Raw genomic sequence first — 13,088 nt, 5'->3', positions numbered from 1 at the left:
GTAGTGTTGTCCCTCCTTGCCCTTCTTTGCTTACTCTACATCTGCTTCCAGGATAATGCCTATTTTTGTTGGTTGTAAGGACTAGAGAGTTAGTGGAACAGAGAGCATTTTTTATAACTATACATAAGAATCAGTCCTGTGCTCTCGTCATCCCTTACTTCACCCACCCAGCAAAACACCCTGAGTTGAGCTGCACCACCAAAGTGAGCTACTGGAACTAGTGGGAGTATCCCCTCTCCCACCCTAATCTGGGGTGGAAAGAGGGTTGAGAACTATACGATACAATCTGGGCTCCTTAATAAGACACATGTCACTGTCAGGCCGGTTATTTTCTAGCCCCTACTAACTGCTCTAATCTGCCACACCTATCCTTTGCATTTTGTTCTAGCAATACCAGATTTCACCTCCCTGCATGTAACATGCTGTTTTATGCTTCTAGGCCTTGCAATAGTCTTTCCTTCCTTTATTTACTTGGACTTAATTTCTCTCTAATTTATCCTTCATAAACCTATTTATGTATTACTTCCTGACCTCCACTATACTACTTCTCAATCATGTAAGTGCTTCTGTTGTTGCACATATTAGACTGTATTGTATTTATTTTTACATTTGTTCCCCATCCTTAATTACAATATCCTTGAGGACAGAAACTCTCTTGAGTATCTTGGTATCCCCATAAGCAGGCACAATGCCTACAGATGGTAGGGATTCAGTAAATATTGAACTGACTCTGCTCTGTCACAAAGTGTACTTTTACCAGACCTCCTTGTGGGTCTTTATAGCACTCATATGTATTCTTTGTTCCCTTGAGAATATAATGCTCTTTTCATGAAGAGATACAAGGAAAGAACAAACAAAGAGGATCTTGTGGCCTAGGCTGTGGTCTAATTTGTATTTATTTAAATGAAAGAAAGCTGAGGGGACTATAAATGAATAGAGACCAGAGGAGGTTAATACATCCTTTTCCAAGGAGTAGTAGGAGCAAAAGATAATCCTATGGTTAGCCCTGGAGGTTCACTTTCAAGAATAATTGGATCAGGAAAGCTGTGAGATCCTGAAAAAAAAAATTCTCATGCCTCCCAAGGCTCATATCATGCTTTTTCATTCCATTAGGTTCTGCAGAGCTTCAAGATCATGGACTATAGCCTCTTGATGTCAATCCATAACATAGATTATGCACAACGAGAGCCCTTAGGCAATGAAGCACAACACTCAGTTGACACTCGCAGACCAGCCCCGCAAAAGGCTCTCTATTCCACTGCCATGGAATCTATCCAGGGCGAGGCTCGGCGAGGTGGCACTATGGAGACTGATGACTAGTAAGTAGGTTCAGGGGCATGAGGAAGGAGAGCATATTGATTCAGCAGTTAGGTCAGTAGCATTAATGCTTACAGAACCACAGAATGAGCTTTCTTAAAAGTGTGAAAGCAGGGGTCGGCCCCGTGGCTGAGTGGTTAAGTTTGCGCACTTCACTTCGGTGGCCCAGGGTTTCCACCAGTTCGGATCCTGGGCCCAGACATGGCACTGCTCATCAATTCGTGCTGAGGTGGTGTTCCACATAGCGGAGCCAGAAGGACCTACAACTAGAATGTACAACTATGTACCTGGGGGGCTTTGGGGAGAAGAGGAAGGGAAAAAAAAGAAGATTGGCAAGAGATGTTAGCTCAGGTGCCAGTCTTTTAAAAAAAATAAATAAAATGAAAGGAAGATGTTTTAAATTAGGGATTTGTAGTGCATCTGGAAGGAGAGCTATTCAAAATTAAAAGACTTTTAAAAAAGTACACTCAGAGTCTTAACATATGTCTGTACATTGTATTAGAATTTCATCAGAAAGAATTTTATTATAGACTTTTTTATGGAAGGCATCTTTCTTATCAATGTGGATCTATCAAGGAAGTGTAGTTATTGAAGTACCATAAATGTCTTTTAGGTGGTTTCATTTTTAAGGTATCCTTTAATATGACTCTCAAGAAGAGTGTCTTAGAGGACATAAATTAAAATATGAAAGTACTGAGGAAGTTTAGAGTTAATTGAGGGAGCATTCCAAAAATTGCTGAGTAGGGGTGATTTTAGATTCTCTTTGGTGGAGTTGGGGTGGGAGAGGCAGGCAAATGAGATTTGGAGAGAAAGAAGTTAAAATACATATTCCAGAGTGGTTCTTGGGGTTGGAGGAAGGTTCTCACTCTTCCCCAGTTTATGGAAGATGAGACAGTTATGTTTAGGTCTCAGTTCCATGCCCTGATTTTGACTCAGTTTCGAAGAAGCCTCTACCTGCTAGCCACAAGATTTTCTTACTCTTTTCTTCTTGTCTTCCCCAGTATGGGTGGCATCCCTGCCCGGAACAGTAAAGGGGAAAGGCTGCTGCTTTATATTGGGATCATTGACATTCTACAGTCTTACAGGTGAGAAGCATATGGATGGATCCCAAATTCGGGGGCAGAGTGGATGCAGATGACCATTCACATTTCTCTTTTAGATGGATTTGTCACCAGATTCTTCCTGGAGAAAAAACAATGAGTTGCAATCTGACTGCTTACCTCATTAGCTTTCAAATGTTGGTTTATTTCCTTGATTTTCCCTGTCTCCTGGCTTCCTTACCCTGTCACCTCCCCAAACATAATGTATACCTCTGTGGAAAGCTGACTTAGTCCTCAGAAACGCCAGGGTAGAATATGCCATCTGTCTGGCTCTTTGTGAAAAACCTGTGAGATGAGTCACTCCACATAGGGATACACCTGGAAACATGTTCCCTTTTTCATGGAGGAAAAACAAATGGGTCACTGTGTTCTGTGAAAAGTATTACCCTGAGGAACTGAGTCAATGAAGTGGTGGTGAAGGAGGAGCTGGAAATGTTAGACCCCAGTTTTGCTCCTGTAAGATTTCAGGTACTAATGAGGACTGGACAATACTTGATTTACGGATTTAGAGTATTATCATTCACTTTTTAACTCCCCTTCTTCCAGGCTTGCCCATCTATCCCTGTAGCTTTCCTTTTACAATAAATATTGTTGTCTCTGACTTGCCAGGGACATATTAACTACCCTTTTCCCGTTGGGGGATAATTGACTTACCTGGAAACAGCTTTGCTCTCCGTGCTGAATAAGCACTACCACGGCTGTTCTTTGGAAAGCCGGTGTAATGGTGGGTGTGCTTGCCTAGCTTCTGTCTTTTTAAGTTTCTCTATTACCATTGCCCCTTTAACTCCCTAGAATAGAAGACTATAAGGTCATTCATTTAAAAACTGAATGTGTGATATACGTTTTCCTTGGCAGGTTTATTAAGAAGTTGGAGCACTCTTGGAAAGCTCTGGTACATGATGGGGTGAGTAGCAGTCAGCTAGAGGCTCTCCTTTTTCTCCTCTCTCACATCTGATTTGCATCCTCAGTTTCTTCTTTCTTTCTTATCTTATTTTGTTTGTGAGTTCTACCCTTCTGCTAGGGTCTCAGCCTAGGGGAAAATGGCCCTTGAAATAGAAGGTCCACTTCCTGGGCCTCCTCCTCTCTAACTCTGTAGCCGTTTCTTTTGCTCTGCAGGACACTGTATCGGTGCATCGCCCAGGCTTCTATGCTGAACGATTCCAGCGCTTCATGTGCAACACAGTGTTCAAGAAGATCCCCTGTAAGTGGCTTCTACCAGATGATCCCCCAATGGCTCCCTTAATCCAAGAAATGGGGGGCAGGACACTTCTGTCAGGGAACTGCCAAGGCCAGAGGCCTCTCTTGCTCTGCCTACATCCTGTAAGAGCTGCTGCCCGTCCTTATGTCAGTCACTGTATCCCAGTCGTTTCTGAGTTGCTGCTTTCCCCCTGGCTCTCCCTACATGTGTCGTTGAGGTGAGGGGTATTTCTGGGAAATTGGTGGGGTTGCAAAAAAATGTGTAGTTGTGGGTGTACAATCCGTGCCACAGGATAAGATAGGCAGAACTAGACTTTTATGGACAGAGATAGGCAAGGTTATTGCCACTGTTCTATTTTCCATCCATATCCCCAATGCCAACAAGTTCTCGGACTAGGATCAAATGGTTGGAGAAGCATTTACTGATTTCTGTTTAGCAGGTGTTCTTAGTCTCTTCCCTCAACTTTCTTGGTTGGGAAGTGCCAGTGTTCTTTCCAAACTTTCCATGCTGCTGCTGCTGGCAAATTTCAACTCCTCTTTCCCGTCTCCTCATCATAGGCATCAGTTGTCCCTCCGTGAGGCAGAGAAGACTTCGGCATGCCAGGACAGTCTTAAGACACATGGGAAAATCCTTTCAAAGTCTTTTCACAGTCATGTGTAAACAAGTATAAAGTATCATTATAGTGCTGTTTGTGTAAGTGCTATGAGGATGTAGAGTGAAAGCGTCAGCTGTCAGGTTTAACTGAAGGAAACTGTTAAAGAACAAGGGAATTACGGAATAAGAGTGGAAGCAAAGCAATCAAGCTTGTGTGTAGGTGGGGAGAGATATGTGTCCCCTTTCCTCTAGGTTTTCTGCTTTCCAAAGTGAAGTGAACTGAGAAACCCCCTCCTCTGAAGAGTAGTTTACAGGGCTCATCCTTGTTGGCATTAACCCTTCTTCCTGCTTTGCAGAACAACTTTGGGTTTGTGTTGGGGATGCTAGCAATTTGTATCTATATCTTGGTGACGGTTTCTGAGGTGGGTGCTAAGTAGGCTCTCTCTTTGCCTTTTGAAGTGAAGCCTTCTCCTTCCAAAAAGTTTCGGTCTGGCTCGTCTTTTTCTCGGCGATCAGGCCCCAGCAGCAACTCCTGCGTTACTTACCAGCCATCGGTCTCTGGGGAACACAAGGCACAAGTGACAACAAAGGCGGAAGTGGAGCCAGGTCAGCGCCAGGGCTGGGGTCCCCATGTGATTGGGTACTCCCCTCCCTTCTTCCGAGCCCTGTTTTATCTGCCTAGGGCGTCTACTCCCCCTTCCTGTCCAGGAAGAGCCAAGTTGCAACATATTTTTCCCTGTATTTCCCCGACCCCATTTTCTCTTCTTTTTTATTTATTGATTTTCTTCCCCTTTCTTTTTTCCAGGCGTCCACTTCGGTCGTCCTGATGTTTTACCTCAGACTCCACCTTTGGAGAAAATCAGTGAGGTCTCGACTATTCCTGACCCCTATCTCTCACCTGTAGTTGGAGAGACTTTGCAAATGCTAACTACAAGGTTGGTTCCTTGGCCCCTTTCTCCATATAATCTTGTCATCTCTCTCTTCAGGTCCTTGGGAGCCTCCATAATTCTGTTTTTTCCTGAGATCATTGTTTGTCTTCTGCTCTTCACTAGATTTTTGCAGGTTTACTGTCCTAAGAGTTCATCTTTAGTGATTTCGAAAAGTGTGTCAACATCTCTGCATCTTTAGGGGGTGGGAGGAAGCCTTTATGTGCAGACTTTTCTGATACTCAGTCAAAATACCCCAACTAACCCTTCATCTCCTGGTGTGTTAAGTGAGAATTCTCAGCTTAGGATTTAAGGCTGAAAAGATTCCTGGGCAGTGAAGACAATTAATAGTCAATTGTTAAAGGATCCAGTGTAAAGCTTGTGATTTAATTTTGTTACCTGATGTGTTAATTATCTATGCCATTATAATAAATTACCCCAAAGCTTAGTAGGTTAAAATAACAAACATATATCATAGTTTCTGTGGGTCAGGAATCCAGGTGCAGTTTAGCTGGGTCCTCTGGCTCAAGGTCTTTCGTAAGGTGGTAGTCAAGCCGTTGGCCAGGGCGAGGGTCTTGTCTGAGGGCTCAACTGAGAGGCTTCACTTCTAAGCTCATTTGTGTGGTTATTGGCAAGATCCAGTTCATTGTGGGGTGCTGGACTGAGGGCCTTTTCCTTGCTGGCTGTTGGCTGGGGGCCTCCCTCAGTTCTTTGCCATATGGGCCTCTCCATAGAACAATTCAGAACATGGCAACTGGCTTCCCTCAGAGTAAGCAAGTAAGAGTGCATGCACCTAAGCAGAAGGCACACTTTAGGTTACTTATTGTAACCTAATCTCAGAATTGACATCCTATCACCTGTACTGCATTCTGTTCACTAAATCTAGCCCACACTCAAGAGGAAGGGATTACACAAGAGTGTGAATACTAGGAAGCAGAGATCATTGGAGGGCTAACTTAAAAGTTGCCTATCACAATCTGCCCTCTGGCCCCCAATGATTCATATCCCTCCATGTGCAAAATACAGTCATTCCCTCCCATGGTCTCTGAAATTTAGTCTCATCCTATTACAGCATCAGCTCAAAGACCAGAATTTTGTCTTCTAAATTAGGTCCAGGTTTGGATGAGTTCCCCAAGTGTTGTTCCTTGAGTACAGTTCCTCTCAATCTGTGGGCCTGTTAAACTAAAGAGACAAGCTATTTTCTCCCCACACACCCAGCATACAGTGGTGAGTCAGACATTAGATAACCACTACATACCTTCCTGTACAAAAAGAGAAGAGTGGAGGCACAGGAGTCACTGATCTGTAGCTAGTCCAAAATGCAGCAAATGTTGGAGTTTCTTTGATCAGATCTCAAAATGTGGGACTAATTCCACATGGTTCTTGGTTCCACCCTTATTACTCTTGGTTTTGCTATCTGAGTCGTCCTTTTTCATGAAAGCTAGAATGTGTTTGCCAGCTGAGTAGTTTCTCAGCCTGCTTCTTGCCAGTAGAATTTTGGGGGTCCAGTGGTCTGTTTTCATTTTGCACTGTTTCCCATTCAGTCCAAGCTGGTAATATTTTTGTTGATGTAATACCCTCAAAGATTTTGTGGGCTTCCTGTCAATCTCATTGGGATTCACTCCATGAGACAAAAGCCACAGCCACAAATACCTTCTTGATAAGCCCTGTGCTTCCTAGAGACCCTATTAAGTTGAGAGGATCTGAGACATTCCCTTAATCTTTTTGAATGGCTTTTTGTATGACTAAATAGTACTCTAAGGCACCAACTTCGATTTTTCTGAGGTCTTAAAAAATGTTATACAGTTATACCTTTGGCTTCACCTTTAAACTACATTTTTCTGGCAGTGCCTTGATTTTTTCCTTGCTTAGAAAGCCATTTCTTAATTTTAGTCTTGTTTGCTATCTGGAGAGGCTCAGAATTTTCAAAACCACGTTTCAGCTTTCACTAAAACTCTCCTTAAAGCCTACTTCCCTCTTCCAAAGCCACTTCCACATTTTAGATTTTTACTATAGCAGCATTTCACTTCCAGGTATAAAAATCTATATTATCTATTGTTGTGTAACAAATTACCCCAAAACTTAGTAGCTAAAAACAACAGATATTTATTATTTCGGATTTTATATGGCTTAAGAATCTAGGTGTGGCTTAGCTGGGTGCCTTTGGCTCAAGGTCTCTCAGGTGGTTGCAGTCAAACTGTCAGCTGGGGCAGTGGTCTCATCTGAAGGCTTACCCAGGGGAGGGTCAGCTTCCAAGCTCACTTACATGGTTGTTGGCAAGATTCAGTTCCTTGCAAGGCTGTTGGACTGAGGGCTCAGTTCCTTGCTGACTGTTGGCCAATGGTACTCCCTCAGTTCCCTTGTCACGTGGTCCTCTCCCTAGGGCAGCTCACAGCATGGCAGCTAGCTTCCCTCATAGCAAACAAATGAGAGAGCATGTGCCAAGAGGAAGCTACAGTCTTTTTGTAACCTAATCCCAGAATTGACATTCTATCACTGATGCTGCATTCTGTTCACTAGAAGAAAGTCACTAAATCCAGGCCACACTCAAGAGGAGAGAATTACACAATGGCATGAATATTAGGCGGCAGTGATCACTGGGTGCCTCCCACTCCTGGGAATTGAAGACAGAAGAGGAGGGTATTAGGAAATATTTTATAGAACTCCAGAAACTAAATAGTTAATTAAAACCATGTGCTTCTAAATCTAGTAGCTTCTTAGCCTCTTCTTTCTGAATCCTAAATTGATTCTGAAGTGGAATATGGAGAAGCAGTATACGATTTGACTTGAGAGGAGAGTCCCTTTCCTTTTTTATCTTCTAATTCTTCTCTCTGCCTCCATTTTTTTCTCCTATTAGTTCAACCCTCTTGGAAAAGCTTGAAGTTGAAGACTCATAGTTCACCCATGTGAGTGTCTGGGATGTGGGGGAGGTGAAAGCTTTGAAGGGTATAAAAGAGGATCACTGATAGAATGGAGCAAGGAGTTAACTGGCAAGGTTAGAGGGACTGGGTGCCCCCTAAATCTTGCTTTTTAAAATTTTGTGTTTTTGGTACCTTGTACTTGGAAGCTGAGGCTGAAATAGAAAATTTCTTAACTCTGCCAGCCAGGTTGAAATTAACTTGAATTCCATTCCTACCTCCTTATCTCCACGTCCTTAACTTTACACCCTTTCCCTTTTCAGTGAGCAAAAAAACTCAGAAGACCTGGAACAAGATTCTGCTGTCTCTTGTGATCCCAAGATGTCAGCCTTGCCCCAGCAGTGCTGAGTTTTCTTCTTGGTCATCAAAAAAGGAGCGTAACGGAGACTAGGGGAGCTCTCTATCTCCTTCCCGAAGAAGAACCTCTTCTCCTTCCCCTTCCTCATGAATGGGCATTAGTGCCTCGGACAGTTGAGGACAGCTGCATCCTCTCCACTCCTGAGTTGGGCGGCATGAATTTTCAACTGGCCAACCTTGGGTTCCACAATTGAATTTTTTCAAATCCCCATTCTTCCTGCTAGAAGTGGGGTTGCTGGACTTGGTGGTTTGGTGGTTTTCTTCCCCCTCATGCACCTTTCACTAGGAGCTGGACTCTTAATTTCCTCAGGACAAACTGGCTGGCACATTATCCCCACCTCAGCTCTTTCTCTCTGGAAGAAGACCCTGTAATCTTTGTAAAGGTTTTTGGGGGAGTAAGGTATTTAACCACCTCCCAGCTGCCTTCTTTTTTTCCTTCAAAGAGGGAAAGAAAAAGTAGTGCGCAGCATACGATTTGAAGCCAGACAGTTTCAGATCAGAACTCCAGAAGTGTCAGAGAGATGGCTATTCATAACGTTCCCTCAGAAGAGCCCTGGTGTTTGAGAAACAGAAGTGGGGTGGTTGCTCTGCCAGGAGCAGCTCCTCTTTAACTCCTCCTCTCTTGATGAATTTCTTAAGGCTGAAGGAATGGAGAGAGTGGGACATGGGGTAATCTTTACCCCTTTTTTTTAAAACCATAGGGCAGTCATGGGGGTAGAAGATCAGAGCCCTTCCTAAGCAGGACCCTACTCACTGCCAGGCTATAATGATTATTACTGTTTTGCAATTTGAAATGTATTCTGGTTGTTTTTCTAAATATGAAGGCTTATCAAATGAATTTTAGATCCTTCTCCAAAGGAGGTTTCTTCCTTGCTCTTCCCACCTATTCCGACAGTATTCTGCTGTTCCTGGAGCTGCAGTGAAGAGTGGGATACCTGTGTCTGTTTAATGGCAGTCCATATCTATGAGGCTGGAGAATATTCTCTTAAACTCGTGGGGAGCCAGCAGATTCTTGCTTCGGTGAGGTCATTGCTGTGCCACATGCCCTGCCCCCTCTCTTCATGCAGCGAACTTGGAAATGGGCGCTATATAATCCTTTTCCTCCCCATCTCCAGGTATGTGGTTCTCCATGTGATCCTCCTACTCCTGTCAGGGCATGAAGGGGGCCTGGCGTCTCAGGCAGATTGTTGAATTCCCATACTATCCCCTTTCCATCCCACCCTACCTTGATAGTAGGTTAGCCCATATCCTAACTGTCTATAACTGTCTATATTAGACACCCCCAGCCAGCTTCTGGCTGCCTGTCTTTGCTGCCATGTTCTTTTTTACAAGAAGGAAAGAAACAATTCTTGCTATTTTTTTCATAATTTACTATTTATGATGTATTTAAGTGTTTTATTCAGGACAGAGTTCTGTAGGGGATGGGAGGGAATATTTGAGGGAGGTTGGGTCTTAGGGAAGGGAATGGGAACTCAGCATTTTTATGAAATGTCACTATTTGCCGCTACTTTGTATTGTTCACAAATGGCAAATGCAATATAAAAGTGATGAATATCTGGTTTTAATCTATTAAACTTTCATCAGTTATTTAGACCTCTTGTTTCTTCCTGGTTCTTTTTCATATAATATCTACTCCATGCTCCTACCCCAGCACCCAGGCTCAGTTTTGTTCATGTTGCCCTGAACAAATGCTGCTTGCTTTCCAGTTTCCCTCACTCCAGCTTCAGTCTAACTCAAGCTGAGAGAAATGGCTTCATTCCAGCCACCCCTTCCAACCTAACAACTTGAACTTGACAAAGAAAAGCTGTGAAAGGATATGAAGGGAACTACTGTAGGTCTGTTGCCTAGGTTGCAGCCCACTTTAACTGAGGGATTTGGGGATCCAAAGCTCAAACTCTTACTCAGGTTTAGGAGAAGAGGAGAGGGACAGTGGGAAAAGCAAGCTTGAGATTGGTTGGCCCTAGGATTCCCTCCCTTTCCTTCCCCTGACTTGGCCCTAAGGTGTCACTCTTAGAAAGCATAAAAGCTGCTTCCCTCACCTCTGTTGTTTCCTCTTGTGTGAGGTTGAGCTTAGGCTCTTTTGCAGTGGTGGGAAACTAGACAAAAAGGGGGGGCTTTGGAGAGGAGCAAGTTAACTAAATATTGCTCTTTTCATACCACTGTTCCCTATCTTGCTAAGATCATTCTACAAATATTTAATCACCAGCTAATGAGCAATGCACTGGGCAACTCGAGGTCAAAAGAAGTAATCGACCTTCAAGAGTTTACAGTGTCCAAGAGGAGTGCACACACACACGTGTGTACACAAAAACATCAGATGTGATACAATTAAGGATTTCAATTCTCTGAAAGACTGGTACAGAACATAACGGTGGAAGAAAATTAGAGGTTGCTGTGGGCTAGAAGCGTTGGAGAAAGTTTCACTTGAGCATGAGAGCCTAGAGGTATGAGAAAAGCAATGCAGAAGGAGACCTGAGTGAGAATACTGGAGCAGGAATAGGTGGAGGTAACACTGGAAACCCTGACTGCTGGCTGAGGAATTTTTATTTTAAACAGGAGGCAATAGGGAGCCGTAGGATGTTTTTGTACCTAAGTAGAATGTAGAACAAAACAAAATGATTCAGAGAAGAATCTGTTGGCAAAGTTCTATCCAAGTGGGTAGATAAAGCAGACTGGTTAGACTATAATAATTTAGGTGTGAGGTGGTATGGGCCTAGGATGATTGTGATATCAGTTGGAGAGGAAAGGAGAGAATTGAGATGGTAATAAAGCTTTATGATAGAACAAGTAATAGGAGTGAAGGGGTAATTGGGAATTCTCAAAGTTTTGAATTTTGAGTTTAAGCCACAGGTTCAGCTCTCCTTTAGGCTGTATAAGGAGAAAACTTTTTCTCTAACACAAATTGACTCCAGGGGCCAGCCCAGTGGCACAGTGGTTAAGTTCACACAATCCCCTTCAGTGGCCCAGGGTTTGCTGGTTCGCATCCCAGGTGCGGACATGGCACTGCTTGGCAAGCCATGCTGTGACAGGCGTCCCACATATAAATTAGAGGAAGATGGGCACAGATGTTAGCTCAAGGCCAGTCTTCCTCAGCAAAAAGAGGAGGATTGGCAGCAGATGTTAGCTCAGGGCTAATCTTCCTCAAAAAAAAAAAAAAAACAAAAAGAAAGAAATTGACTTCCAAACATGTTTTAGGCATAAATGGTCATTCTGCTACCCTTACCTTCTCACTCCCTGGTCAATTTATGCAACTGCTGAGTGGGTACAGTAGATACCCTCTTATGATCAGAAGGTCCCTCTAGTGGTGAGCAGCAGCTGCTACTTTATAAGTATGCTGCAATCTATTCAGATACAAGTAGGGCCTATTAGTGTAAAACTTCTATAACTAAAAGTTAGGAAAATCAAAACCGTGGGATAATAAAGCTGGAAATCCTGGTCTAATGTTTTACTCTTAAGCATGTCAGTCTCGGCTATTCTGAAAGTTATTCACCATAGTTGGTATCTCATTCATTCTTTAAACAAAGATTTGCCAGTTAAAACATTCCAGATTAAATGTTTTTTCTTTAGTTTTTCAAGGACACGAAAAGGTCAATATCTCCTGCAAAATTATTTCTTAAAAGTCCATTATAAAGCATCTGCTTGCTGTTTCCAATTTCTCTCCTCTCTTTTTTAAAAAAAGTTTTGTTATGGAAATTTCCAAACCAAAGGTAGAGAAGTATAGTGAACTGCCATGTATGCATCACTCAGCTTCAATAATTATCAACGTAAATAAGGCCAATCTGTTTCATCTATACTTTCTACCCCACCCCCACTTTCTCACTGCACCTCCAAAGGATTAAGTTAAAATCAATCCCAGACATCATATCCTTTCATCATAAGTATTTCAACAGATAACCCCAGAGATAAAGACTCTTTTTAAAAACATAACTATGACAACATTATCATGCCTTTAAAAATTAGTAATTTCTTAATAATAAATACCCAGGCAGTGGTTAAAGTTAGTCAATTGTCTTACAAATGAATTTTTACATATAGTTTTTTTGACTCCAATCTCTGTTGAATACACTCCAAGTTTTTGCCCCCACCACACAACCAAAGCCTCTTTTATTAAGGTCACTGATGACCGACCTCCACGTTGCTAAATATATCAGTCCTCATCTTACTTGACATGTCAACAGCGTCTGATAATTTATTACTGCCTCCTTGAAACATTTTCTTGACTTAGCTTCTGGGATGCTACTTTCTCCTGGTTGTTTTTACTAAGGTGCTGTGCTGCTCTGTCTCCATACTCTTTTGGTTCCTCCTTTTCTCTCTAACCTCTAAATGTTGGAGCGTCTCAGGACTCAATCATATGACTCCTTCTTTTAGTCTACATTGACTCCCTAGATAATTTTAAAAAGCCGTTATAGTGGCCTAAAGACCCTATATAATTTGTCCGACTCCCCTGTCACCTCATGATCTAAATACCATCTAAGTATCAGCTAAAGACTCCCAAATTTCTATCTCCGGCCAAGACCTTTTTTCTGAACTGCAAACTCATATATCCACCTGCCTATTTGACCTCCATCTAGGTGTCTAATAGGTATCTTAAACCTAACATGTCCAAAAGCTGAATTTCTGCTTCCTGCCCCTCCTAACTCATCGTTAGAAATAATGACTCCATTCTTTTAGTTGCTTA

General features: G+C 42.7%; 1 protein-coding gene across 20 annotated transcripts in view; it reads left to right on the top strand.

Annotated features, from left to right (window-relative positions):
• Positions 1-10,003, top strand: part of PIP5K1A (phosphatidylinositol-4-phosphate 5-kinase type 1 alpha) — a 36,453-nt gene extending 26,450 nt beyond the window's left edge. For 8 of the 20 annotated variants that reach the window (XM_070266342.1, XM_070266340.1, XM_070266341.1 and 5 more), the window contains 8 exons: positions 1,114-1,319; positions 2,319-2,402; positions 3,273-3,321; positions 3,534-3,618; positions 4,669-4,815; positions 5,015-5,144; positions 7,993-8,041; positions 8,317-10,003. In XM_070266342.1, coding sequence (XP_070122443.1) covers positions 1,114-1,319; positions 2,319-2,402; positions 3,273-3,321; positions 3,534-3,618; positions 4,669-4,815; positions 5,015-5,144; positions 7,993-8,032 — 741 coding nt within the window. In that variant the 3' untranslated portion in view covers positions 8,033-8,041; positions 8,317-10,003. The remainder of the gene's footprint in view (positions 1-1,113; positions 1,320-2,318; positions 2,403-3,272; positions 3,322-3,533; positions 3,619-4,668; positions 4,816-5,014; positions 5,145-7,992; positions 8,042-8,316) is intronic. The other 12 variants (XM_070266352.1, XM_070266350.1, XM_070266349.1 and 9 more) reach the window with 3 other exon arrangements.
• The last annotated feature ends 3,085 nt before the right edge of the window (positions 10,004-13,088 follow it).

This window comes from Equus caballus, chromosome 5 (genome assembly GCF_041296265.1).
Source record: "Equus caballus isolate H_3958 breed thoroughbred chromosome 5, TB-T2T, whole genome shotgun sequence".
Taxonomy (NCBI): domain Eukaryota; kingdom Metazoa; phylum Chordata; class Mammalia; order Perissodactyla; family Equidae; genus Equus; species Equus caballus.
This window is presented reverse-complemented; position numbering and strand designations above follow the sequence as displayed.